This window comes from Cydia pomonella, chromosome 4 (genome assembly GCF_033807575.1).
Source record: "Cydia pomonella isolate Wapato2018A chromosome 4, ilCydPomo1, whole genome shotgun sequence".
Classification (NCBI taxonomy): Eukaryota; Metazoa; Arthropoda; class Insecta; order Lepidoptera; family Tortricidae; genus Cydia; species Cydia pomonella.
The window spans coordinates 1491096-1516998 of record NC_084706.1 but is presented as its reverse complement, the minus strand read 5'-3'; the positions used below and the strand labels follow the sequence as shown (position 1 = coordinate 1516998).

The following is a 25903-nucleotide window of genomic DNA, read 5'->3' as shown; positions in this document are numbered from 1 at the left end:
TACTAGTTTATGTGTGTTAAGCTTATGTGTCAGAACACTCAGAACAGTCTGTGTTAGTATTTCGACAGGGATTCTCTACCTAAGGCAGGTAGAGAATCTCTTCAATGAGCAGAGAGTAGCATTTTCTATGAAGACATGTAGGTAAATATGCCAAATTTACGACATTAACAATTTCTCAAACAAAAAGACAAACATAATTTTAACAATTGATAAACAATGTGGCACTGAACATCAAATCCTTGGTTGGGTTAAGAGGAAAATTCCTAAATCTTTATTTTAGTGGCGATACTTTTGGTCTGCTGGGGTCAGAATATTAGAATGTTTATCAAATAGATGAAGTCTCCGGAAGACAATAGCTAACGGTGTGCTATTCCAATAATTAAACTAAATTATTCGTTGTTCCTTAACGTTAACTTGATGGTGTTTGAATGTTGTCATTGCCTGAAACAATATCGAATTACTAATGATTTACGCAAAATCAAACTAAATAATTTACATATGCGTATTGATTATGTGCGGCCGGCGGGTCCGCAGTGGTCACTCGTGACGCCACGGACGTGTATATAGATCGATGCGCGGGAGGTTCGTAAATAGTCTCTCTTGAGACATCGAAGGCGTCCTTTGGGGATAACGTGCTTGTGTTATAGTGGCTGCCGAACTAAGAAGGGTGTTCTCGGAACAATAAGGTAGGAAAGTTTTGTACAATCGTTTTTAAGTGAACAAGTGAAAGTTTCATCTAAATTTCATTTACAGAAAATTTTGCTAGGATTAACAATAAGTTTCTAATATTTGGTAAATGTTGAAAAAATGGTGTAACATTCAAATGATTTTTTAAATGTTGAAGTTTTTGTTAAGCTGTGCTTTCAAGATTTTGTATATATTAATTGGCACATCTGTACCAATTCACTTAGGTAATTGTATTTCACTTTGGTGTGAAGTCGTTTCAAGCAATCATATTGACTATTGAAATCGGAAGTACCTTTTTAAAAAATAGGGAGATTAAAAACACTCTTTTTCTTAATTAAATTTCTGCAATTTCTTAGACAATAAAGATTCTTCTTTAAACCAAAATTGATCAAAAGTAGAAATCATTCAATGGACGAAGTATTCATAATTACACATTTCACATTTATTGATATGTATACTCGCGTTTATTTTTTTATACTTACCTAGTACTTATTTTTAATGGATTACAATTGAAGTATAAACCCCAATTTAAAGTGAAATGAGTACCGCCGGTGAAAGTTTTAATAAGTTTATAATTAAGCCCTTCACCTGTAGTACAAGAAAACTTTGTGATTTTATTAAGGAATTCGTTAAAATCACGAAATAATTAGGACCTTGACTAGAATAAAAATTTAGATAAAGTTCAAATAAATATTTTAGGACAATCTTACACAATTCAACCCAGTTCCACAGTAAACTCAATAAAGCTTGTGTTTTGGGTACAGTCACGTCACATAACATCGACACGATCGAAGTGCCAAAAGTATGTATACACGCCTTTATGGCCCATATATTAGGGTAGCGTATAAATATTTTTTGCACTTGTTCGCGTCGATATTTTCAGACGTGACCGTACTAGACAATGATATGCAATATGGATGAATAATTAAATACTTAGAAAACATTCAAAACTTTATAGGTAATAAAGATTTTATATAACAATACATGTATTCATAATAGAGATGCGTTCAACAAAATGTGAACACATAATAGGTACATAAAAAAAAAGTTAAGTCCAAACCTCACGGCCTGTGAATTTTCCCGCTTCGTTTAAAGGTTAGACAATCCAAACAAACAAAAAACATGCACATTTCTATCACGGGTCGAAATTGCAGCTGGGTATTTAATCCAATACGGCATATCTGTTAAACTTTTTGTACTGCTAAATCCAAAATAAGAATAAATGTAAGTATACTGAGAAAAACATTGTGCAGAAGTAAATATGCTTTTTTGACTTTATCAATCAATAAAATAAAAGTGTAACTAATGAACTTAAACAGTTGTCAATACAATATAACATATTTCACTTCCTACAAGTTTTCCGAAGGTCAATTTAGTTTACTGCGAATACAGCAAAGCTACAAATCACAATTTTTTTGTTACGCAAGAGTAAACAAAACCGTTAAGCTATTTGTCTGACATCCATTTCCACGACCATTGAATGCAGATTGAAATCCATTTCGGAGTCGAGTCATTAAGCATTATCTAGTGTTACTTACATTCCTAGAACACGAAAATTTGAGGAAAACTAATCTTAATATGTTACAAGTTACAACAAGAGCTCCACTTGCATGTCGCCCGAGTCAAGGTGATCTAAGAACCTTGTGTGCACAAACATAAAATAGATAAATACAATATATATACGGAATGATAAATCAAATAAGTAGAAATCAGGAGTAAGTAATTAATTTAATTATACATACATGATCATGAATATCTTGTTAGCTGTTATTAGTAGATTGTGTGACGAGGGAGCAAAATTACATATATACGGCCTGGGCGTACGATAAATCGTGTACGAAGCGAAGGATTATAAAATAGAATCCTGAGCGTGGTGAGGCATTCAAGAGTTAACGCCCAAGGTGGAAATAATGTTGCTACCATGTGACACATACTGCTTTGAAAAACTTTAGAAAATTGCTGTTACAAAATATGTATTATTTAAGCAAAAAAATGTCCTACAACAGAAAAGTGCCACTTTGATCCCTCCCAACAGGGAAGAAAAAGTACTTTTCCGAGGAGGTGATGTGAAAAACCTTTGTTTTAATATTTACTGCATAGTATCTTACCCACTTACTTACCACGCACTTCATTTATCTTAATTAAATCTAATACAGGAATTGTATTAAGAAACATCTGCATATACATGCATAACCTTAGCAAGAGAACTGGTTAACCCCGGCTTGACTGAGAAGTGGTTATTTATTACCTGCCTATACTCATAACCTAGTATATTTAACTACGTATAAACAATTAAATGTTTACATAATACAGATATTTGATTTGATTTGATTTTGATAACACTTTACATAACATAATTATCTATGGATATGTGTTAAAGAAAACTATAAAGATTATTCGTTTTAAGCACTTTAGCGGTAGATACAATATGAGGAGGTACCGTGGACGTGAATAGAATAAGATACAAAAGAAGATTTTAATGGCGGCTAAGCTAACGGACAACCCAATCCAATATGACGTAAAATCACATATAAAATGTTTAACAAGATTATAGCATGACGTACTTCTCGTAATTTTGCAATAATAATAACACATACTATAAAATTTACATATTTGAAATAAGTTCGCAACCATTGACGTCACGAAACCTTACCTAACCTGTTCCAATAACTTTGTTCCTAAAGTTTATAATCATGAATAAACGAATTTTATAAAAACAAGGATTTAATTTATTAGATACCTTAGAACCGGTATAGGAGTTCAAGCACTCACGTGCCACGTGACAAAGAAAACAAACCTATATGTATTATACTTTCTTACACACACAAAATTCAATTTGGCAAATAATAATAAACGAATCATAAATATTTCAGGATTTTAGGATGTTTATAAATAACGGCATAAGAGGGTCCGCTTGCACCTTGCACTCCGTGCACCCGCACGGAGTGGGCGCACGTATGCCACTGTGAAAAAATCCTTTGCACGCGTTCGCGCCCGTTAGCGTTGCTCATAATATTTTTTGTTCATCTGCTCACCCGCTCCGTGTACCCGCGCCAGCTAGCGGACGCCCTAAGTGTTTAACGTATACCTAATTCGTGCGCATTCCTGTTTTTTTACCTGTAGCGTTCATAATTAACTTTATTTACAGAGTAAATTCCACGAAAATGAGTTACACAGCAGCGGAAAGCGTTGCTGCCAGCAGCACATGGGCGGCAACCAGCATGTTCTACATGCTCCTCGTGCCGGCCCTCATCCTCTGGTACGCCTACTGGAGAATGTCCAGGAGACACATGTACGAATTAGCCGAGAAAATCAGCGGACCCCCTGGCCTACCCCTTATTGGAAATGCCCTTGAATTCACCGGCGGTTCTGATGGTAAGTGGCCAAAGCAACAAGTCAACAACAGTTCCGTAGCAAAACAATAGCATAGTTGGCTGACAATTCTAATTAGCTCCTTTTTCGAACCATCAAAACAATACCAAATAAAAAAAAATACTTATATGAGGTTCCGGCCTATGACGTCAGTTGGCCATTAATGTCTAATTACCTGTTCTTAATCGTTGTTACCGATTTAAAAGATTTATAAATATAAATTCCGTCCAAAGTGACTTCGGTTTACAATAAATAATTTTTTTTTAGTACCTATTTTATTTTATCCATGACGTGAATATTTAATTTATATTAACTACAAGAAATATTGCTATAAAATCTAAAAATGCAACTTCACTACATACCCGTTTGTTTTTAGATATCTTCAAGAACCTCGTCACGAAGAGCGTGGATTACGATAAAGAAGGCATGGTAAAGCTATGGATCGGGCCCAGGCTGCTGGTGTTCCTGTACGACCCCCGGGACGTTGAGCTGATCCTCAGCAGCCACGTTCTCATCGACAAGGCCGACGAATACCGATTCTTCAAGCCCTGGCTCGGAAACGGTCTTCTCATCAGCACTGGTAATTAACCCTTCCACACAAGATATTTGGATCATAGTTTGAATATGTAGCAGTTTTTGAATACAATCTATTATTTAAGGTCAAAAGTGGCGTTCTCACCGCAAACTGATCGCCCCCACCTTCCACTTGAACGTCCTGAAGAGCTTCATTGACCTGTTCAACGCCAACTCCCGAGCTGTAGTGGAGAAACTGAAGAAGGAGTCCGCAGACTTCGACTGCCACGACTACATGAGCGAGTGCACCGTCGAAATTCTGCTTGGTAAGTTAATTTGTACTGTGTAGGGAAAACTCCTTATAAAATGACCCATTTTCATTACGTTGGAATGTTATAGATTAGATCGACTGATGAGACAAATTAGTGGAAAAAAGATCGAACAACCCATACCGATGAATATTTGTGCATAATATAATGAGACTATTTGACAATCAATTCTTTGTTAACATAAGTATATCACATTACTAAGTTATTAAACAGAAAAAAAAAACAATACTTTGATGGATATTGTAAAGTTTAAAACCGTGGTTCTACAAAAATCAGACCATAAAGCCTAAATCTATTCCAAGTATTATTTATTAAAGATCAATCTTGTCTCGATAAGGACTTAAGTTATTACCGAATTTACTTAATTGAGTTTTAATAGCACTACCCATTATCATAACAAAGGGTTTAAATAATAGCGTATCTCATACATATTCTTCTCCAGCCGTGTTAAAGACGTACGTGCTGGTTGGATGTCAGTTTTACTAATTTAATCATGATTTAATCTCAGTATTTAAATTGTAAATATGTAACAACATTAATCATACATGACAAGGAAAATAATAATTACGATAGATATAGGTACAATCACGCCTAAAAATATCGACACGACCTTATTACCCATATATTAAGATAGTTTAAAAACATTTTGGCACTTTGTCCGTATCGATATTTTTAGACGTGTCTGTACCTACGTCATACTGATTTATAACATGCGAAGTTTCGATATTCAACTTTTTTTTTAAATTATATATAATGAAAATTCGTCCAAAGATTCCGTGATTCAAAAAGGTTGTTCTATAAAAATTAAGTGATTTCGATGTCTCGCACGTAGCTAGTGAAGCGGTGACAACATAGGCCACCGCCATTGCTAAGCGTGCTTTTGACGCAAATGATCACGTTTGCGAAACCTGCGATCCCCATGTTTTTAATATAAGTAATTCGCGAATACTTACCTATCTAGTATATATTCTCGCCTATCTGATCTTCAAAGGTATAAACGTAACAAAGTTGCTAACATTATCAATAGTACATTAGCAACATTATAGAATCTGCAATAATTACCGTGACACGTTTAGCGATGCTGGAGAATCCAGTTTGTGATCAGCTCAGACTAATTTAAATAATTAACCTGTTTATATCCGATGTTGTTAGATGAAGAGAATTATATATTTGCTGAATGATTTGTAAAAACACTCGATTCGTTTTCAAAATAATATTAAATGTTAATTTTACTAACTGTGTATGCGTAGGATGTAATTGGAAAGATAAAATGACATATGTTACTTGAATCGCGGTAAATAGAGCATACCGTCAACTACCTTGCCTTCGCAGGTTGTTTACGACAACAATTACCCAGATGGTACGGAATGACTTCCTTACAATGATATGTATTTTCAAGAGAAATATAGTTGTTTATATCATTTATTATTGTATGACGGTCTAAGAGGAAATACGCGTAGAAGGTAAGCGCCGTGTCAAGCGAAACGACCCCCCACGGGCTCACGTCGCACCACATAATGGGCAGTTCTCGCCATCGACGGCGTCAACTGTTACTTGTAGCCCCCATTATGACATTCGTTAAGCAACGTACTGAATCCCTTGAAGGTTAATAGCTCTTTTCACTTCAATGAACATTAATGTTCACAGAAACCGCTATGGGAGTCAGCAAGAGCACACAGGACCAGAGCGGTTTTGAATACGCTATGGCTGTTATGAAGATGTGCGACATCCTGCATTTGAGACACACCAAGATCTGGCTGAGACCTGACCTTCTGTTCGGCCTTACCCAGTACGCCAAGAGCCAAACCAAGCTTCTGAGCACCATCCACGGGCTTACCAAAAAGGTATTGAACTATTTTTAGTTAAAATTTAAAATAAAAATAAATATCCCATAACTACTTGTTACCTAATAATTAACTGAAGCTGAAGCAATCATTTAATTTGATTTAAAATTTATGATATTTTATTATAACTTTCAGGTTATCTCAAGGAAGAAGGAAGAGTTCAAATCTGGCAAGAAGACCACCATCTTGAATGAATACACTGAATCCAACTCATCTTCTGCCGAACCTACCAAGGAAACGTCAGTAGAGGGTCTGTCCTTCGGTCAGGCCGCCGGTCTGAAAGACGACTTGGACGTTGAAGACAATGATGTCGGACAGAAGAAGCGTCTGGCTTTCCTTGACTTGCTCTTGGAGAGCTCGCAAAGCGGAGTCGTCATCTCCGACGAGGAAATCAAGGAGCAAGTTGACACCATCATGTTTGAGGTAAGTTTTACTATATTTTTAAGGGTCGGCAACGTGCATGTAACTCCTCTGGAGTTGCAGGCGTCCATAGGCTGCGGTGACTGCTTACCATCAGGCGGGCCGTATGCTTGTTTGCCACCGACGTGGTATAAAAAAAATGTACTGATGCGCCGTCGGAAAGTTTATGTATTCATTTTAGGAATAACAAAAAGTTTCCGAAATTTCTAAATTTCCACTTAGAAAAAATTCGGAAACTTCTCATTCATCACCTACCTTTGTATAGCAATCAAAATGTACATTTCCAAAATGAAAGTTTCCTTTGTTGCCCGTGAAACTTCCGAGAAATTTTCCGACTTTTTGGAAACTTTCTGCAACTTGCACTTCATGTAGTCATATGATGGGGAACCTAACCAATTAGAGTCTAGCTGTCAGATTTTGTAATTTGGACTCTGTACATGTAACTAAGTTTAAATAATTATGCCAGAAAGCAGATTCACGAGTTCACATTCTAGTAGGTATTAAACTCTAATTTAATTTATTTTGATTTTGATACCCACTGCGCGGATTCTCTTTCCGATATGAGAAGTTACATAATTTATTTTTTATATAGGGTCACGACACTACTGCTGCCGGTAGCAGCTTCTTCTTGTCTATGATGGGAGTGCACCAAGACATCCAAGACAAAGTTATCGAGGAGCTCGACCAAATCTTCGGGGACTCCGACCGCCCCGCCACTTTCCAAGACACCCTTGAGATGAAATACCTCGAAAGGTGTCTGATGGAGACCCTCAGGATGTACCCGCCAGTACCTATCATCGCTCGTCATATCAAGCAAGACATCACTATGCGTAAGTATTAAAATATTCGTCAAGAAATACATTCGTAGATATAAATGATAACAATGAGTCTAATATTTATTTTGCATGCAGCGTCCAACGGTAAGAAGATACCCGCTGGAACCACCGTGATCATCACAACATACAAGCTGCACCGCCGTCCCGACGTATACCCCAACCCCAACAAATTCGACCCCGACAACTTCCTTCCTGAGCGCTCTGCCAACCGTCACTACTACGCATTCGTACCCTTCTCCGCCGGACCCAGGAGCTGCGTCGGTAAGTAACTCTCACACACTCTGTTTTATAACACACTATATACTGATTCATACCTACAAATAAAATGTTATTTTTTTATCATGACATTAATTAAATTTATTGTCAACAGGACGTAAATATGCTATGCTGAAGCTGAAGATCATTCTCTCCACCATCCTAAGAAACTTCCGCGTCCAGTCTGACCTCAAAGAATCTGACTTTAAGCTGCAAGCCGACATTATCTTAAAACGCGCAGAAGGTTTTAAAGTGAAGCTCCAGCCCCGCAAGAGGTTTGCGAAGGCTTGCTAACTCATAGGACTTTAACTAAAACGAATTAATAAATTGTTGGTAGGTACCCTATTAGTAAAAGTGTTCACATTTTTACAGTTCTTAGAATTAGAACAGAGCTTGTGATACCAGTACTGACTAAATTATTGTTAATTATATTTTTAAGGACGTTGAAAAAATGGTGGTAGCATTCTTCACAGAATAGTAATAGAAGAAAACTCGGTGCAAGGATGGCTCAATTAGCTTAATTGTGTCTGATTATCATGTTTGCTCAAACTACTTGGTAGTAAAAAGTTTGTAAATAACTAATATTATCTTCTTGTGATGACCCAATAAAAATTGGCATAGAAAAATATAATCGTATGATTTATTTACCTTATTACAGCCTGATTTGTCTCAGGAAACAAATATTTGCTCTATAAAACATTTTCACTTGTCAATTGCTGAGCACTTTTATTTCTCTGCAGAGTGTCCTCTCTTGACTGCATCTCCATTTGTTTCCGTTCAAACTCCAACTTTGTTCTAAATTGAGGATAACGATTAAAATAACACTGTTATAATCTTAAAAATGTGTTGACAGTATGTACAGAGTACAAAACATCATAAATGAAAACCAAATGTAATGCCTACCTTAACACGTCCAATGGTGTTCTGCGATGCTGTGAGCACGGACAGGGTAAAAAGTTATGGTGTGTTCTCTTCATCCACCAAGGAGCAAGTGACAGCTTCCATTCAATGATTTTCATTTTAGCTATCGTGCAGTCCTTGGCTTCCTTTAGCATACCGAAATATGACGCCATCTTCTCTTGACCTTATAAAGATAATCAGGATTACATGACAGCATTTTAAAAATACCCTCGCTACACAGATTTTGTCGCTGACAGTATTTTTTTTCCAAAATCGGAAAATGTCAATAATATTTCATTAAAAAGTTAGGAAAGGTCTTATAAAACCATTTTGCTGTAGCAGCACGGTATCTCGTAGTGCCCCATGTAAACAATTCTTCATGTATACTTTTTATTCATGAATGTAGATCGCATAAAAAATAATGAAAGTACCTGAGGATATCGCCATCATTAATCTTGATTGTTCCGCTTCCTCCTCATAAACCTCTGTTTTCTTCTCAAAAATTATCCCCAACTCACTTCCAATGTTACCCATATCCAGTGATGCCTGTGCACCGGGCTAAAATGTGAGATTCATTCATGATAAATTGTAGATGTAATTTTTTTGTCCCAAATAAGTAAATTATCGGGTGTTCCAGAAAGTATAAGCACAAGATCTAAATGATATACAATAGATATTTTTTGTAAATTTCAAGTGATTTATTGGTTAATCCAAAATTTTAACTTATTTCGAAACAAATACAGGTACCATATTTTGGACAACGTCAATTGTAAGCCAAAGATCGCACCTTGGATCGAACGGTCGACATAAGCTTCAGCACAGATTTATTTCCGATGACTTTAGAGGCTTTCGACCAGTTTCTCTTGAAAGCGTCTATGGAATCTGCAGGCTTAGTGTTTTTTCGGAGATATGCCTTAGTCAGAGCCCAAAAAGTCTCGATTGGCCTGGCTTCCGGGCAGTTCGGCGGATTCATTTCCTTAGGCACATAATCGACTCGGTTGTCTCTATACCACGATAACGTAGCCTTGGAGTAGTGCACCGATGCCAAATCTGGCCAAAATAAAACAGGACCATCATGCTCACGGATCATAGGCAATAAGCGGCGATTCAAGCATTCCTTGATGTAGGTATCGGCTTTCATTGTTTGTGTGGTGACGAATGGCTTGGACAACTTCCCGCACTCGCAGATTGCCTGCCAAACCATTGCTTTTTTGCTGAATTTTTCGATGAAAATCGTTTTTTCGGCATTATCGACTTCCTGATTTTTCCGTACAGTGTAAAACTGGTCACCTGGAAGCATTTTATAGTCGAATTTGATGTAGGTTTCATCATCCATAATAACACATGCAGATTTTCGGCACAAAAGGCTATCATAAAACTTTCTCGCCCTTGGTTTCACGCATGCGGCCTGTTTAGTGCTCCGCTTCGGTTTTTTCTGCTTCTTAAAGGTCTTCAAACCAATTCTTGCCTTGGCACGTTGGACATTACTAGCCGATGTTTTTAGTTTTTTGGCCACATCCCTAACCGACAAATCTTTTTTTCTGCGAAACATCTGTGCAATATTACGGTCCAGATTTCGGTCCACAGGCCCCTTTTTTCGGCCACTTTTAGGTGCATCGTAAAAGGTGAAATCATTACCATACTTTTTAATAGCTGTACGTACGGCTCCGATGCTAACTCCTTCAGAAATCGCCAACGCTTTTAAAGTGATGTTAGGTATCGTACACCATTTGTGCACAATCTGTTTTCGCCTTTCTGGAGAAATGCCCCGCATTTTGAGTATTTTGCACAAAATATTTACGTAGAATGCAAATATACATTGGTAATGAAACGACTGACAATTCCATATCTTTTTTTATTTTCAGCCAGTATAAAAAAACAAAAAGGCCGCACTGCAAAGACGTGCTTATACTTTCTGGAACACCCGATAACCTATACCTACTTTTGTTAAGTTTTTTCATCTTGTCAAATGATAAATGTATTAGTGTTTAAATATTTACATATTGCCAATTGAATCCCATAAAGCAGGCGAATGCTTCCTTCAAGTGTTGGGTACCCAGCTCGGGTCGTTCTCGCCTGAGATGCAGCTCTCCTATGAGGTGCAGCGCGCGGCCGAGCTGCAGTCGGAGGCCGTGCTCCATCGCCAGGCTGCCCATCTCCGTGAGCAGCTTGGCTGCCGTCTCGTGATCACCTAATCTGTTGTATAAATTTAAAATCTCGTTAAGACCCTGAGCTAGCCGAGAACAAGATGGGATAGGTCGCTAGAGTCGTATTCGTACCTAAGTAAAAAGTTGCAAAGGCATCAAGAATTTCGTATAGGAATTAAGTAGGTATTATTGTCGAGAGTCTCGAACAAGCTGGGTGAGTCAATATATATAATAAAATAATATAATATATACAACTTGGTAGTAATTTGAAATTGCCTGAATACGACTTACTTTTGTTTTGTGTGTATATAATGTTTTCATTTATAATAGTCCAAAAACATACTTTTGCATAACAGCCGCCATGTGCATTTTACAATCGCATATGCCCTTGATGTTGCTGCTCTCGGTGTGGATCTTGAACGCACGTTCAAACGTCTTCTGGGCATTGTTCAAGTTGTTGATAGCCAACTGACAAATTCCGATTTCGATTATGGCGTCCGCAGTTTTATCCGTTTCTTCAGCTGAGTATTTAATAAATACTGTTAATTAGACTAAACAATCAGCGCGGTGTAAGACATATTTCTTATTTGACAGTTGACAGCTGCCAAATAGTATGCAGATGTCGTCCCACGAAAGTTTATATTATCACCACGTCGTGCGTTGGTGTCGCTTGTGTTTCCCGCACATAGCCGACAGTATTTTATAAATACCTACAGTAAACTCGCTTAAAACACTAGCATCTTAGCGGGAAAGCATAATAACCGAGAAAAAATATAAGAAAAGGAGTTATGTACAATCGTGTCTCTATTTATTTTAGAAAAATACCTTATTCCTGTTAGATCATATCTTAATTAATCACTTAATTATATAACGTAGTTCTATGACACATTATTTGCACGAATAAAATAACAATAATTAATATTGCAACCGGCCGTCGACCGATCGGGCGCCCCAGGTACCGCTGGTGTGATGTCGTGGAGGCGGACCTGCGTCGCGTCGGCTGAATGCCAATTCATGGCAGGAAACCGCGCTGGATCGGGACAGGTGGCGTTCTCTCGTTTCGGAGGCCAAGATTCTTTTTGGATCGCTGAGCCAAAGCAGTTAGTTAGTTAGTTAGTTAATATTGCGGCGAGCTGTTGGGGAGTAGCGACCCCACCCCGAGTGCTCCTGGGGAGTTTAGTTACCCGCAAGGAGGGTAGATGAGACAGGATTCTGTGTCTCTGGTTTGCCTTCGTTGACCAGCCAGAGTTGAGTAGTCGCTAGAGCTCCAGGGGTGGAAAGTGAAAGATGCATAAGATGCGAGTTGGCACAGTGGCTGTTAACAGCCACTGGGTAAAAGCGGCACACACCTCTCGACACCCCTGATCTGCTCACACCGGTGTTGCCCTTGAGCCATCCTAGATGTCGCTTTTTGTGGGGGCCCATCTTGCGAGGGCGAGTCACGGTCTGCCGGAAATAAAATTGCATGCTGTTTTGTTAGGCAGGCGTCCGGGATTTTATCCCCTAGCTCAGTACTTAGTCCATCGCTTTCACCCATTAACCTAGTTCATTTTCTATTCCATCATCTCTCAATAATAGTGCTTAACCCTGGCGGATGTCGCTTCTGCGTGCGTCCTATAACATGGGCAGGAGCAGCATCCGCTTAGCGTACCCCTTATATTTCATTAAATGTGAAAAAGGCATCTACGTGTTGACTTCGGCTCCGCACTCTCCTCCCAAAAGTCCGGGACACCGTTGTTCCGTGATAGGAAGGACATACAAATTAATATTAGTGTGTTTATTTATTTTTACCTACATCCGTCATTATACGTGAAAACGAAGATAGTTTCATTTTAAAGAATCAAATATAAATGCAATCCGCCACATGCTTCATCAAAACACAAATAAAATCCGCATTAGCATCGTCACAAACTTATTGTAACCATCAGGTTCAAATTTGCATGGACAATTTATGAATGATTTCATTCATAACTTGTCCATGCACTTTTACATGAACCCTATCGTACATTAACACTAAAACAAGTTATAAATTCCGCAACAAGCAAAAACATTTATAAACTAACACCCATCCCCACTCTGCAACAAGCCCGGCCCAAAAGTTCCCATTATGCCGGCAGCATTCACCCGCTGTATAGCGATGGAAACCTGTTGGACCAGCCAAGACCCGGAGCGGGTATCACTACGCTTCTCCCGTAAATGCCTGCCCAACTGCCTAAAAAACTCCAGAGCCTCATTACCCCAGGTGATTATACCAAGAGGTCTAAAAGGATTTATACTATTGAAGTTAAATTTGGAGTGTCAATCGCTCGGAAATTTTCATTTCTACGTCCGTATATCTGAACGATAGTTTGTGTCCCGTGAAAAACTTTAACACGAAAAATCATCATTCTACGCAAACGTAGTCGCGGGCAGTAGCTAGTAGTCTTATAATCCTTTACTCCGCCTCAACATCGGACTAAGGAAGCGTACTCAGTATCAATTACGCCTAATTCCACTTTATGACCTAAACTTCAGGCCATGTTAAGTACAATATAGTGTTCTCCTTTCATATACAGTTCGCAATTCGGTTAGTAATGTGAAAAACTCAGTGAAGGAACGTTGTTGTGGAGTACGATTGTTTGATTAAAGTGAAAGAAGTCTATTTGCATATATATGCAATAAAGCATTCTAAGGACATTCACACTATTTAAGAATATATATATTTGCTTCAATTAATCTTGAAGAACACCGCTACAAAAATAAAAGGTTTCATTTATTTAATAGGTTTGTCTGCCTGTACCTCTGGCCGCGGTATGTATCATATTTCTTAAACGGCCGCGTTCTTGTTTGGTCAATAATCAAATGTTAGCGTCAACATGCGAGAAAATGTTATTTGTGGAAATAGGCATGGTCAGTTCAAATAATCGGTTCCCCAAAACGCCTGAGACTGATTCTGGCTTATTAAACTGGTTTATTTCAGCTAATATATTCAAAAAGGAATTATTGGATTAATCCGCAATAAAATGCAAAATAGTTTACAACGAAAATACGTGAGCTTGAGCGTTTTACATAGCGTCTAGAGTATCTAGACTTCCGACTTAGGTTACGGGCTCAGTGGTGAGCGTCTAACGGAGCATTCAGTGGGGCGGGCTGTGTGGCATCAAGTGATAAAGGGAACTGCCTAGCCAAGATGACAGTCGTATATCGACAACCGCCAAACAATGTGACTATTTTCATACATTATTTAAGTTTTGATTGGCGTTTTCTATCAACGTTTGTCATTTGGCTAGTTCCCTTGAGCAGAAAACAGGGCACTGTTTACGCCTACGCTTGAATTTGTTTGGTATGAACGCCGCACGCCTCGCTGCACGCTTAACTCGGGTATCCGCTCAGTTTACATACTATAGATGGACCAAGACTTACCGTCTACGGCGCGCCGTTCAGCCAAGCGAGATAGCCGTTCTGCCTTCCCCGGATCGTGCTTGCGAACTGTTCGTGCTTGGCTGATCAAAACTCTGTGCAGTTGCAGTGCTGTTGCTTTAAACAGTGTCTCATTTGATTGTTCTTTCTGATCGCCTTCTGCAGGCTCGTGAAGGAGCCATGGCTTGAATCGTACAAAAAATATAAGTACAATACTACTAACGCATACGAGAACTGGCTCAAAACTTACTTGGAAGATTTGAGCTACACCAACTAACTAACTTACTAAAATAGTGGACGCTCCTACAGTAAAACAAACTATGCAATGCACGTATCAAACCGTAATACGTGTCTCGCATTGTTTTATGAAACATGTCTTTTTTTTGTTTCATTATAATAGTTTTCTGTAGTGTGGAGTAACATGGATTATTCAAAGTACTAAGCTTCTGTCTGCAACTTCGTCGGCGTTGAAGATGATGATGATTGATTTAAAAAAATCTATGTCCTTCCTCGGACCTCAAGTTATCCTTACCCATCTAAATCAGTTCAGTAGTTTAAACGTAATGAGGTATTAAAATACAGACAGTGTTACTTACACATACAAAATATTAGTAGGGATAATTGTGAATTTATGCGGACCAAATTAAAAGATAAAGTAAAATGAGTAGAAATTGTAGGTTTCACTAGACAGAGAAATATTAAAACAGTCTATGTAATGGTATAACAATTAATTTATTGTTGTAGATCTGTAAAGTCTTTTTAAAAAATTGACGCTCCGACTTTTTCTTAGACTTTAGCCATCTTACACAATATATCTTATACCTTTAAACGAGCAATTCTTGTATATATATATTTCTGTGATCTCAGAAACGGCTCTAACGATTTCGCTGGAATTTGGTATATGGGGGTTTAAGGAAAGTTTGCATGCTTCATTAAGTAAAATGTACGCACTTAAAATTACTTACAGACCAACTATGTTTACCACTACATTTTGCAAATAAATATATCTTTATCTTTATCTTTTAGATAGATTGTATACCCCCAGGTATACAATCTATCTAGATTAGTCTTATGTTTGGGAAAACGCGTGTTTTCGAGTTTTCATGCGTTTTTCTTTCGACGCAGAATATGGTCGCTAATTTCGTGTTACCGGCCACTGTCCGTCTTGTCCAGCGGGTTAAGTCGCGGACTGCTAAACGAGTGTTACGGGTTCGAATCTCGCCCGGTGACTAACTTTTGTTTTCTTTTTATATGTTCAAGTTTATATATAATTTTTTAAGTTTTATTGTTTTAGACAAGTTTAATTTAGTAAAAAAATGTAGTTAAGATTATCACCTATACACCACCATATTACAATAAATAGTTATAACCGAGCAAAGCCCGGTCGCCCAGGTACTGAATCTATAATATGACTTGTTGTCGTTATTGTGATCATGTGTTATGACTTATTACATTGTAAAATATGTCGACAATGATATCGACATATGCGGTACATAGTAGGTATATAACACGTATATTTACACGTTTTTATATTTAGTGAACACTAATACAACGACTGGCACAACCTTACCCAGTTTATCCTATGTCGCGTTTTGGTAAGTGTCACTCATACATAAATCGTGTAGGAAACATTGAGAAGGATCCTTCATTGAATTATAATGAGGTTCCTCGTCCCTTATGGTACGATGCTTTGACGTTGTGGCGTGGCAATTTCATAAATATTTTGGCATGTATGTGAACGAACGTCAAAGTGTTTAGATAGTTGTTTAGCATACATATTAGAACATGTTTACCTTTTAAGACGATAGTCAACGACAGTTTACCGTACAAACGTAGTCTCTATTTTTCTCCCTGGGTGTTGACATTATACAAAATGGTTTTACACAATTTAATGTGTGTTGACCATAGCTATTCCCCTACCTTTTTTTTTACTCAGGTATTATAAGAGTTAGGAGCTCTTAAAAATTGGTATGGTTTTCTTTTTCGCACCTAACTCTTATAATAATCCAAAAAATATGAAAAAAAACACAGAAGGATCTTTAGTCTAAAAAAAATATTTTTATCTTGTCAATATTCAGAAAGAAAAATGAGGACTACGTTTTTATAAATAAATAAATAAATATTATGACATTGCTTGTGTTGTTGGTACTCAGACAACGATATAATATATACTATAAACATATTTATATACATAACAAACATCCATGACTCAGGAACAAATACCTGTATTCATCACACAAATACATGCCCTTACCGGGATTTGAACCCAGAACCACCGGCTTCATAGCCAGTGTCACTACCCACTAGGCCAGAAAATGTCGGTTACATGGAGAACAAGCCATCGCGTTTCCTCTTAAGGTAGGTATGTATTACCCATATTCATCAATAGCCGATCTCCGTAGAATGTAGTATAAGGAGTAATAACGACAGGCACATATTGAATACGTTTGGTTGGGCTCAGGCTATAGGTAAGCATTTCTTAAACAATATGTGTGACTCATTATTACTATGTGTCATACAAAATTATTAATTATCGGTACACTAAGTACAGTCGCAATCAGATATAACGGAGCGGCCGAGGTGTTCTATCTAAACAAAACCTTAACTATCAAGTCGTGAAAGTGCATGTTCAGATATTTTTGCCTACATACATGTTTAAGTTTACCGCTTGCCTTTTATATTTTTACTTTAAAATCGCAAGAGCATTCACTGTTCTTTTACAGTCATATATTATTATATTATATCATATATATTAAATATAATAATTATATGACTTATTACTTATTTAATTTATTAATTTTTTTTTGCATTTGACTAAAAAAATATTAATAAATTTGAAGTTCGGTAAATAAAGTAACATACATAAAAAATCTACTTAGGAGACCTATACAAAAACTGGAAAAAAAGATTGAAGGAAAAGAAGACGGCTATCTGTGTCCACGGCTCGAAATAGTAAAAATAATAGTTTGATAAATACCTTTCCAATAGCAGAATCCCGAACTTGAGTCAAAATTTGAAAAGGCTCATCTTGATCAACTCCTGGAACTAAAAAAATAAATTATGGTTCTAATCATAACACAACTAATGTTACTATTACCAAAGAATTAATGTTTAAGTGAGGTAAGACTATCACGGGACAAAGATAAAAAGATAAAGATAAAAAATATGTTTATTGCACAAGAAAGGACACAGAAAAAGTATACAGCGATTGTTTTTAAGAGTTGGTGCATAACTAGATTGACAACAGAGTTTCCAGGAGTCCCTGCACTAGGCTAGGCCTGTATCGCGGGAGACCAGAAGTACATATAAATGTCATGCAAGTCAACGAAAAGCGAAAATTTATTTTTATATAATAAATATGACATTCAGGTTTATACCTAAGTTGATACATGCAGTTTTCAGTATTAAACTATTTATCTAATGCTTCATTCTTTATAACTTCGGTTCTATACTAATCTTTCAAGACAAATACTTGTATGAAATCCTCATACTGTTTGTCTTGCCCCGAGCAAAATAAACTATGTTCGTCTTACCCCACCTTACCCTAATTTAAGAAAAGGTATATAAGCAAAAAACGTGCATTCAGTTTGACAGCCGAACTAAAGGGCGCTATACGGCGCCATGTTTTGTGGTAACTGAATTGTCAAACGTCAACGTTTGACAACCAGATTTAAGACAATATATACGTGGCTATGGAGTGTGGAATTAAGAGGAGTGGCATCTCTTATAGTAGAACTGTTACAAAATTGTCCAGCTGTCAGCTATAAATAATAGTTCCAAATCTCTCCAGAGTAGCGCTAGAGTAGCTAAGAACCTAGGCGTTATTGACGGAGTGAATTGCGCTGTCTATGATTTGATTTTTTTGTTCAAGTACTCTAGGTATTGTAGCGCCACCTATTTAAAGTTTTTTGATGACTCTTTTTGGTACATGGAGATTTCGTTCCTTATCTCCACCTTCCGTATACGTGGCTGTACAGCAACTACTACAACTGTCAAATTCAAGGCACTATTTCTTATTGAATATATTTTACACCTCTTCTACTATTAACAACTCTTTGCTGTATATTTACACCCCGCCCTAGGTCTGGATGTCCTAGCAAAGACATGTATAAATAAATAAATAATGAATAAATATTATAGGACATTATTACACAAATTGACTAAGTCCCACAGTAAGCTAAATATTAAATAAGGCTTGTGTTGAGGGTACTTAGACAACTATATGTATAATATATAAATATTTATAAATACTTAAATACATAGAAAACACCCATGACTCAGAAACAAATATCCATTGCTCATCACACAAATACATGCCCTTACCAGGATTTGAACCCGGGACCATCAGCTTCGTAGGCAGGGTCACTACCCACTAGGCCAAACCGTATAACTCCGTAAAAGATAAATAAAGTCTACGTATAGACTTTATACGAAAAAAACGTGCCTCGAAAAATCAAGAAAAATGTATGCTCGAATAGATGGCGATATACCTTGGCCTTTACTCGAGTAAAAGGCGACCCATTTGATATTTAATACATATCAGTGGAAAAACATGGGTGAAATAAAATAAAATAAAATATATTTATTTCAGAACATTAAATTCCATAAATTATTGTTAGTTAGTAAATGAGATAAAGTTGGTTGGCTACATGTTGGTATATTCAAATATTTTCAAAACACAATTATAAATAATCGACCATAACAATGAAATCAACATTCGCTTTGTTCACATATGTGGTTGCAATAGTGCGTAATCTTAGTTTAGTATTATGTCACTACCAGTGAGTTCCTATAATTGGCTTCCTGCATCTATTATATTTTTCTATGTTAATGTAGTCCTGTGTCGAAAGATGGCAGTAAATTTAGTTGTATACAGACTTTGATAATATATGCCTCTATATTACATTTTCTTTGATCCTAGGTACCACTGGAGAGACGAAGTACCAAAGGACCTTAGCGAACTCGGCGCCGTCGACTGGGTGCGTAGACAGGAAGCCAATCTTGCTTGCTTGTCTACACAGCCTGGACAGAAACGGCTTTGGACAGAGAAGCATGGCGGTCTTTAGTGTCGGAGGCAAAGATCCAAGATCCACCACGCCACGGCTAGCTACTAGCTACGCCACATCGACAAGTAAATAAATATATTTACACAAAATCAGCCTATAAATAGTTTTAAATAAAATGTAATGATAGTTATTAAAACAAAAATATCTAGAAAATTATGTTCATAGATGTGCTATGAATCTTTTATGCTATTGATAAACAATGTTACTTGGTCGTTCAGTGAATTATAGGATGACTTGCAATTAAAGATTCTGTCTTGTGGTGTTTGTTTACTGGTAGAAAATAAATTCCTCAATCTACATGCTGTGATGTAGTTTATAATATAACATTAAGTATTAATTTAAGACAAGGCAGGCTCGGATTTTTTTTAATAAAATCTATTATTTATTCTGTGTATGAATTTTCAATTTTGTAATATGACTGATTCGAAACTAATGCATAGTACTGTCACGGTGTTTAATTATCATACATCGTTATCGCGGGAGCAAAAACAAGCCTGTCAAAGAACACATGTAACAGAATATCTGTTTTGTATAAACGGAATATTCTGCCTACACATTCTAAGCCTCTGAGATGTGCTTCATATCTGGCAGGATGTTTTCGTTGGTAAAGGTCAATCATACTCGTGTTTCACTAAGTAAACGCTCATTTTCACTAAGTAAAAAAAAATAAGTCACTAATGTATTTAATTTTTATATCAATATTTACTTCTTAAAGTATTTTATTTTGATTTTTGTAATAGAAGACCAATATTTCTCGATAGGAGTATCACTTCTGTTATTGTTTATTTGCCATAATCTTTCAGTACTGTCAAATCGTTGTTGCTCCCGCGATAACGATGTATGTTATTGAGCCATTTATGGTTCAAGCTAATTTGGTTGTTTAATGTCGTAAGCATGCCTAAACAATTAATGACCGTCACCTACTATACCTACCTACTTAGTTGATTACAGTTTGCGCTATAAAAATCTATTCCAATAAATCACAAATCGAACCCATCTCACTAAGGACGGTAGAGGTAAGGAGAATAAACTATGTGTATTAAAAGTGTCCATCAATAAACCTTAAATAGGTGGCGCCACAACACATCGCGAACAAATTTTGGATTGTTAAAAAAAAAAACAAATTACTGACAGCGCACTTGATTCCAATAAGGTCTAAGTTCGTGTCATGTCCTTGTGCTACCCTAGCGCCACCGGAAAAATTTCGGACTATTATTTACAGCTGCCAGCTGGACACTTTTGTAACAGTTCTCCCATAAGAGATTGTTCTCTACCTCTACCCTCCATACATCTCATCATAAAAAAGTCATACTTACACTTGTCAAGCAAAAATTTCGCGTAATGATATTTGCAGCATCCTTTTTGCCGTCCGCCGTCCACCAAATACTGGCTGGCCACAGCAATAGATGCCATGTAGAATTTTTCCGCCAACCAAAGTATCCCCTTTCCCTTTTCAGCGTAGCACATTGCTAGGCCCAATAAATACAGGGCTTCACTTTTGGAGTTTCCTTGAATATGATAATAATAAGGTTGTTAACAGTTATGACGTAGAAACGGTATTTTTCCTTGCCATGCGAGCATAACATGACTAGTTAATGACAGGGTTCAACCTGAGTTGTGGACTTGTTTACCTATTAAGTATATGAATGTTGTAGAATTCCGCGATAAATAATGTTATTCAAATGTAAAAGTATTCGTAATACGATATTATAAATAGACATTAGGGGGCAATTCTTATTTACTCGCCAAGTATTAAAGAAATACAAATTTGAAAAGTCTGATAGGAATCGGTTGAATTCAGTTGCGGGCGTCAGACCGTCATCATCTCCAGCATCCCTGAGGATGCCTGGTTGGGAGGCGAAACGCGTGTTGAGTTTTGTACTTTTGGTGGTGGGTTGTTACAGTGTAATCTCTATAACTCGAACCTTGTCAAGTCGAAAAACTCAGTAAGTGTAACTCGAACAAAATGCTACCTCCCTGCGTAGGCATTTAAGTACATATTTATACTCGATAACTCGAATTTCATAAATCAGACAAATAAGTCGAAGTTTAGTAAAACATAAAGACGTCTGACTTGGCATTCCCCGAACTCGAGACGATAAAATCGAAAAGGAATGTCCGGTGCGTTTATTCTATTGTTTCTGTCTAATTCATGAATCTATTCATTAAACTTTCTAAGTAACACAGATGTGTACCATAAAAAACAATTCGGTTAGTTGTTTGCTATTGAAATAATAATTGATAAAGCATCTGCAAATTCTTTACCTACAGCAAAAGAAGAAAACAGTTTTTTTTTTAATAAACTTAAATCGATTTTTTTTACTCAACAGCTCGAAATATTAATTTAAAAATCGCACTTTTTTAAGTCGACATTTTAGCCTTCAAACACTTCATATCTCGGACTACTTGATAAGTCGAAGACTCAATAAGTCGAAGTTTTTTGCATTTCCTGATGGTACTGTAAATTTATTTGCGTATTTATTTTTGCGGTGGGAGGGTGGGAACATTTTGCATATAAAAATACGTAAGCAGGTATAAGGGGTTAGCACTAATTGACTTGCACGTTATCATTTCGCGGATTAGCTAAGTAATATTTTTGTTTTAATTGGTATGGGTTTATGCAAAGTAATGTCTGTTTCTATTCATTACACGTATCTATTTGATACGTCATATGATAAAATTATTCAAGCCGTTTGGTCGATGTGTAAAAAGAGTCGCCAAGTACTGTCACTTCACTAAACAGTACCTATTGACATGCAAAATGAGCTTTGGTTGTAGACCTATTAACCTATTCACAAATATTGTTAATCTTATACCTTTAAACGAGCAATTCTTGTATACATATATTTCTGTGATCTCGGAAACGGCTCTAACGATTTCGCTTAAATTTGGTATATGGGGGTTTTTGGGGGTATACAATCTATCTAGATTAGTCTTATGTTTGGGAAAACGCGTGTTTTCGAGTTTTCATGCGTTTTTCTTTCGACGCAGAATATGGTCGCTAATTTCGTGTTTTCGGCCACTGTACGTTTGGTTCAGCGTCCGGTCCGTTTTGCTAAACGAGTCTCGCCCGGTGACTAACTTTTGTTTTTTTTTTTTATATATGTTCAAGTTTATATATTACAATAAATTGTTATAACCGAGCAAAGCACGGTCGCCTAGGTACTATTGTTAATTTGTGAGCAGATGACGACACAGTGGGGTCTATTCCTTACGGAAAAAGAAGCAAATATTGGAAACAATTGTACCCGTCTAAATAAATAGTTCCCACCTTTATCCCGTTCTTTTTCAGCTTTCTGTAGCTCGCCACAAATATGTTCCAGATAATCGGGTCTATTGGTAAGATCGATTATAATGCCGATATCATCTTCCATGACTAATTGCATGTTGTCGTACAGAAGGTCTTGTATGTAGTCGGAAGCTTCGCGATATCCCGCTTCTCTTAGCTCCAAAATCAGGCACTCGTGTAGCGGTAACTTACGCCTGTAATATTATTTCTAAGCTGTAAAGCGCTAGGAAATGACGGTCATAATAATAACATTTTAATAACAATAATAAAAGTAAGACTAAAAATCAAAGAATAGGCCACATTTATTTTTTATAGTTATGTTAATATTTCTGCGTAATACGATTACTACACAACAGTAAATCGGTTCAGCGGTTTAACGCATTTACTGCCAACGTTTTCGTAGCATTACACGCGTAGCAGATTCTAGCGTTTTCCCGCTTTGTAGAGGAAAGCGATTACGAACAGAGCGCCCGCCGAGCGGGTTCCCGGCACTCAATTTGTTAAGCGTGAATAAAGGAACAGACAGACAGTTACTTTTGCATGTAGGTATAATATAAGTAGGGATTGTGCAAGACACAAATTGATTGCCTACCTCCTTACTGCCTTCGAGTCCAGCGCGTCCATGGCATAAATAACCTTGTTCCTCATATTTTCCAAACTAGTTTTAGTCATACATGCCATCAGTTTCGGCAGCTCGCGCTTTGTAGGAAATTGGTTACTCGGAATAGCTGCCATTTTTATTGCACTACCGCTTTTAACTATTTCAAATAAACAATACCATATAAAAGTAAAAATTGATATTCCATTTGTTACGTAACTGTCAATTTTGGCATTTAATTTTTTTTTGACCGTCCGCTACTGCGATTAAAGAGACTAATATAATAATAGACAAATATTATAACCTTATTGTACTCACATCATGCCGCATTGCGATTACATTATTTGTAGGCGCTTATTAACTTCGTCTATAGTACCCTGAAAGCCCTTCATAAAGAAAGTTGTGACAAAAAACCGTAGACATCTTATTACTCTTATATGGACCTTGTTAAATTTTACTAGCTCTAGAAATGTTGCAGCGAAATTATATCCCAAGGGGCTTAGTTTCCAGTTTCGGGTAACAAAGCCGTCGTAATACGAGTGCTCGTATAAAGCAAACCCAACTTTTTGACCTAACAAGAAAGCTACAAAACTCCGTGAGTTGTTGAAATGTCCTTGGAGTTTTCGCTCGTCGACCATCGGGGGTGCTTCCTTTAACATAATATAGAAATGCCAACACGAATTTACCCGATTCTAAGGGAAATTTGACCAAGTTGCGGAATGTATTGTTAGTTGTATTAGACGGGCGTGTCGGACAATTCGTATTCAGGCTGTCGCCGGCGTTCGGTAGTTAGTCGAAACAACATCGAAATCTTTGAGCGTAATTGCCTCGATTCCTTTGTGAATAAATGAATTCTCTCGGGGCCCGGTTGGTGGATCAATCTACATTTAAACGCGTCACTATAAATTAAACTACCACGACAGATCAGCAGATACAGTCTTTCGTCTTGAGAATAATTGTTTACATTAAAAAGTATTAATTAATTAATTTATCTGACTGACAGCTTTTACTTTAGCTTCACTTCGCATAAATATTTAGTTGTTTATTTGTATTATGTTTATTATAATATAAATGTTTTTGTCTCGAGGAGGAATTGAGAACGTGCAAACTTCTTATTAAAACGACGTAAGTGCTCCAAAGATATGTCTTGTATTGCATGGTTTTTACTTGTACGTTTTGAATGTATCGATGTCAACAATTGTTGGTGAACCTTAAATAAATAAAATAAAATAAAAATAACCATTATATTCAAATCGATGCAAAAAATACAATTTAAGTTTAATTCACACGTAAATGTTTGTCCGACGAACTTCCCGTATTCAATATACTAAGTGGTAACTCAATTCAATAATACCTAGGCCTTATTTATTTTTCTCCCGGGCGTGTCGAACCTACGAGACGTGCGATAAGTACCTATCCAACGGAACCGAGCCCGAAGCTCCGCACACGAACGCAGGTACGGGCTACGTATCATGGCGTGTCACGGCGTGTCACGTGAATCCGGTCGCGAACGCAGGTACGAGGTACGTACCTTGGCGTGTTCGTGAAATTCGTGATCTTAGTACCGCCGGGATTAAGAACCCGTAGCTACGGATCGGCATGTATCACGGATATCAGGAGCCCTAGTTTTTAGGGTTCCGTACCCAAAGGGTCAAACGGGACCTGTATTACTGAGACTTTGCTGTCCGTCCGTCCGTCCGTCTGTCACCAGGCTGTATCTCATGAACTGTGATAATAATATTTTCACAGATGATGTCTTTCTGTTGCCGCTATAACAACAAATATAAAAACAGAATAAAATAAATATTTAAGGGGGACTCCCATACAACAAACATATTTTTTGCCGTTTTTATAAATAATGGTACGGAACCCTTCGTGCGCGAGTCCGACTCGCACTTGCCCGGTTTTTTATTTACAAGTTTTCATTTAACTTGCCCTGTCAGTTAGTGTGGGTCAATTTTGAAAGCTAAATTTGACCCACTTCCCGATTTCCGATAGAGCTGAAATTTTACATATGTAAATCGGGTAACAATGGAATATTATGATGACATGGAGCTGATCTGATGATGGAGACAGGAGGTGGTTATAGAATAAAACAACGCAAACGAATTGTGGTTGGCGTTATTAGAATTGTCTCGATGAATATTAGTTTCCTGTGGAAAGAAAAGCAGTCAGCGATAAAAGCTTGTACCAGAAATGTTTTTTTTTTTTACCAAAAACTTATTGTACCGTATGAAGGTACGGAGCC

The 25903-nt window shown here is 37.1% G+C and overlaps 2 protein-coding genes across 3 annotated transcripts; one reads left to right on the top strand and one right to left on the bottom strand.

The window, feature by feature from the left end:
• Positions 1–530: 530 nt before the first annotated feature.
• Positions 531–8887, top strand: LOC133516811 (cytochrome P450 4g15). Of its 2 annotated transcripts, XM_061849787.1 has the most exons (10): positions 531–686; positions 3836–4062; positions 4436–4639; positions 4719–4898; positions 6549–6745; positions 6881–7168; positions 7758–7995; positions 8077–8262; positions 8372–8589; positions 8696–8887. In XM_061849787.1, exons 2-9 carry the CDS (start codon positions 3852–3854, stop codon positions 8548–8550), a joined length of 1683 nt encoding a protein of 560 aa, XP_061705771.1. In that variant the 5' UTR covers positions 531–686; positions 3836–3851; the 3' UTR covers positions 8551–8589; positions 8696–8887. The 2 variants fall into 2 exon arrangements, with proteins under 2 accessions (XP_061705771.1, XP_061705770.1); XM_061849786.1 differs by having other exon boundaries at positions 8372–8887.
• Positions 8877–24675, bottom strand: LOC133516812 (uncharacterized). The gene is made up of 10 exons (XM_061849788.1): positions 23650–24675; positions 23040–23251; positions 21085–21276; positions 17680–17747; positions 14706–14886; positions 11647–11824; positions 11157–11352; positions 9588–9714; positions 9160–9340; positions 8877–9051 (listed from the first exon to the last, which is right to left on the bottom strand). The coding sequence occupies exons 1-10, from the start codon at positions 23790–23792 to the stop codon at positions 8946–8948; spliced, it is 1584 nt and encodes a 527-aa protein (XP_061705772.1). The 5' UTR covers positions 23793–24675; the 3' UTR covers positions 8877–8945.
• Positions 24676–25903: the final 1228 nt, after the last annotated feature.

Coding starts and splice junctions, on each gene's coding strand:
- LOC133516811 (XM_061849787.1), top strand. CDS start 3,852: ATGAGTTACACAGCAGCGGAAAGCGTTGCTGCCAGCAGCACATGGGCG. Junction 4,899..6,548: donor CACCGTCGAAATTCTGCTTG/GTAAGTTAATTT, acceptor TAATGTTCACAG/AAACCGCTATGGGAGTCAGC. Junction 6,746..6,880: donor TCCACGGGCTTACCAAAAAG/GTATTGAACTAT, acceptor TATAACTTTCAG/GTTATCTCAAGGAAGAAGGA.
- LOC133516812 (XM_061849788.1), bottom strand. CDS start 23,792: ATGGCAGCTATTCCGAGTAACCAATTTCCTACAAAGCGCGAGCTGCCG. Junction 23,252..23,649: donor GACTCGAAGGCAGTAAGGAG/GTAGGCAATCAA, acceptor ATAATATTACAG/GCGTAAGTTACCGCTACACG. Junction 11,825..14,705: donor TGAACGGCGCGCCGTAGACG/GTAAGTCTTGGT, acceptor TTAAATACTCAG/CTGAAGAAACGGATAAAACT.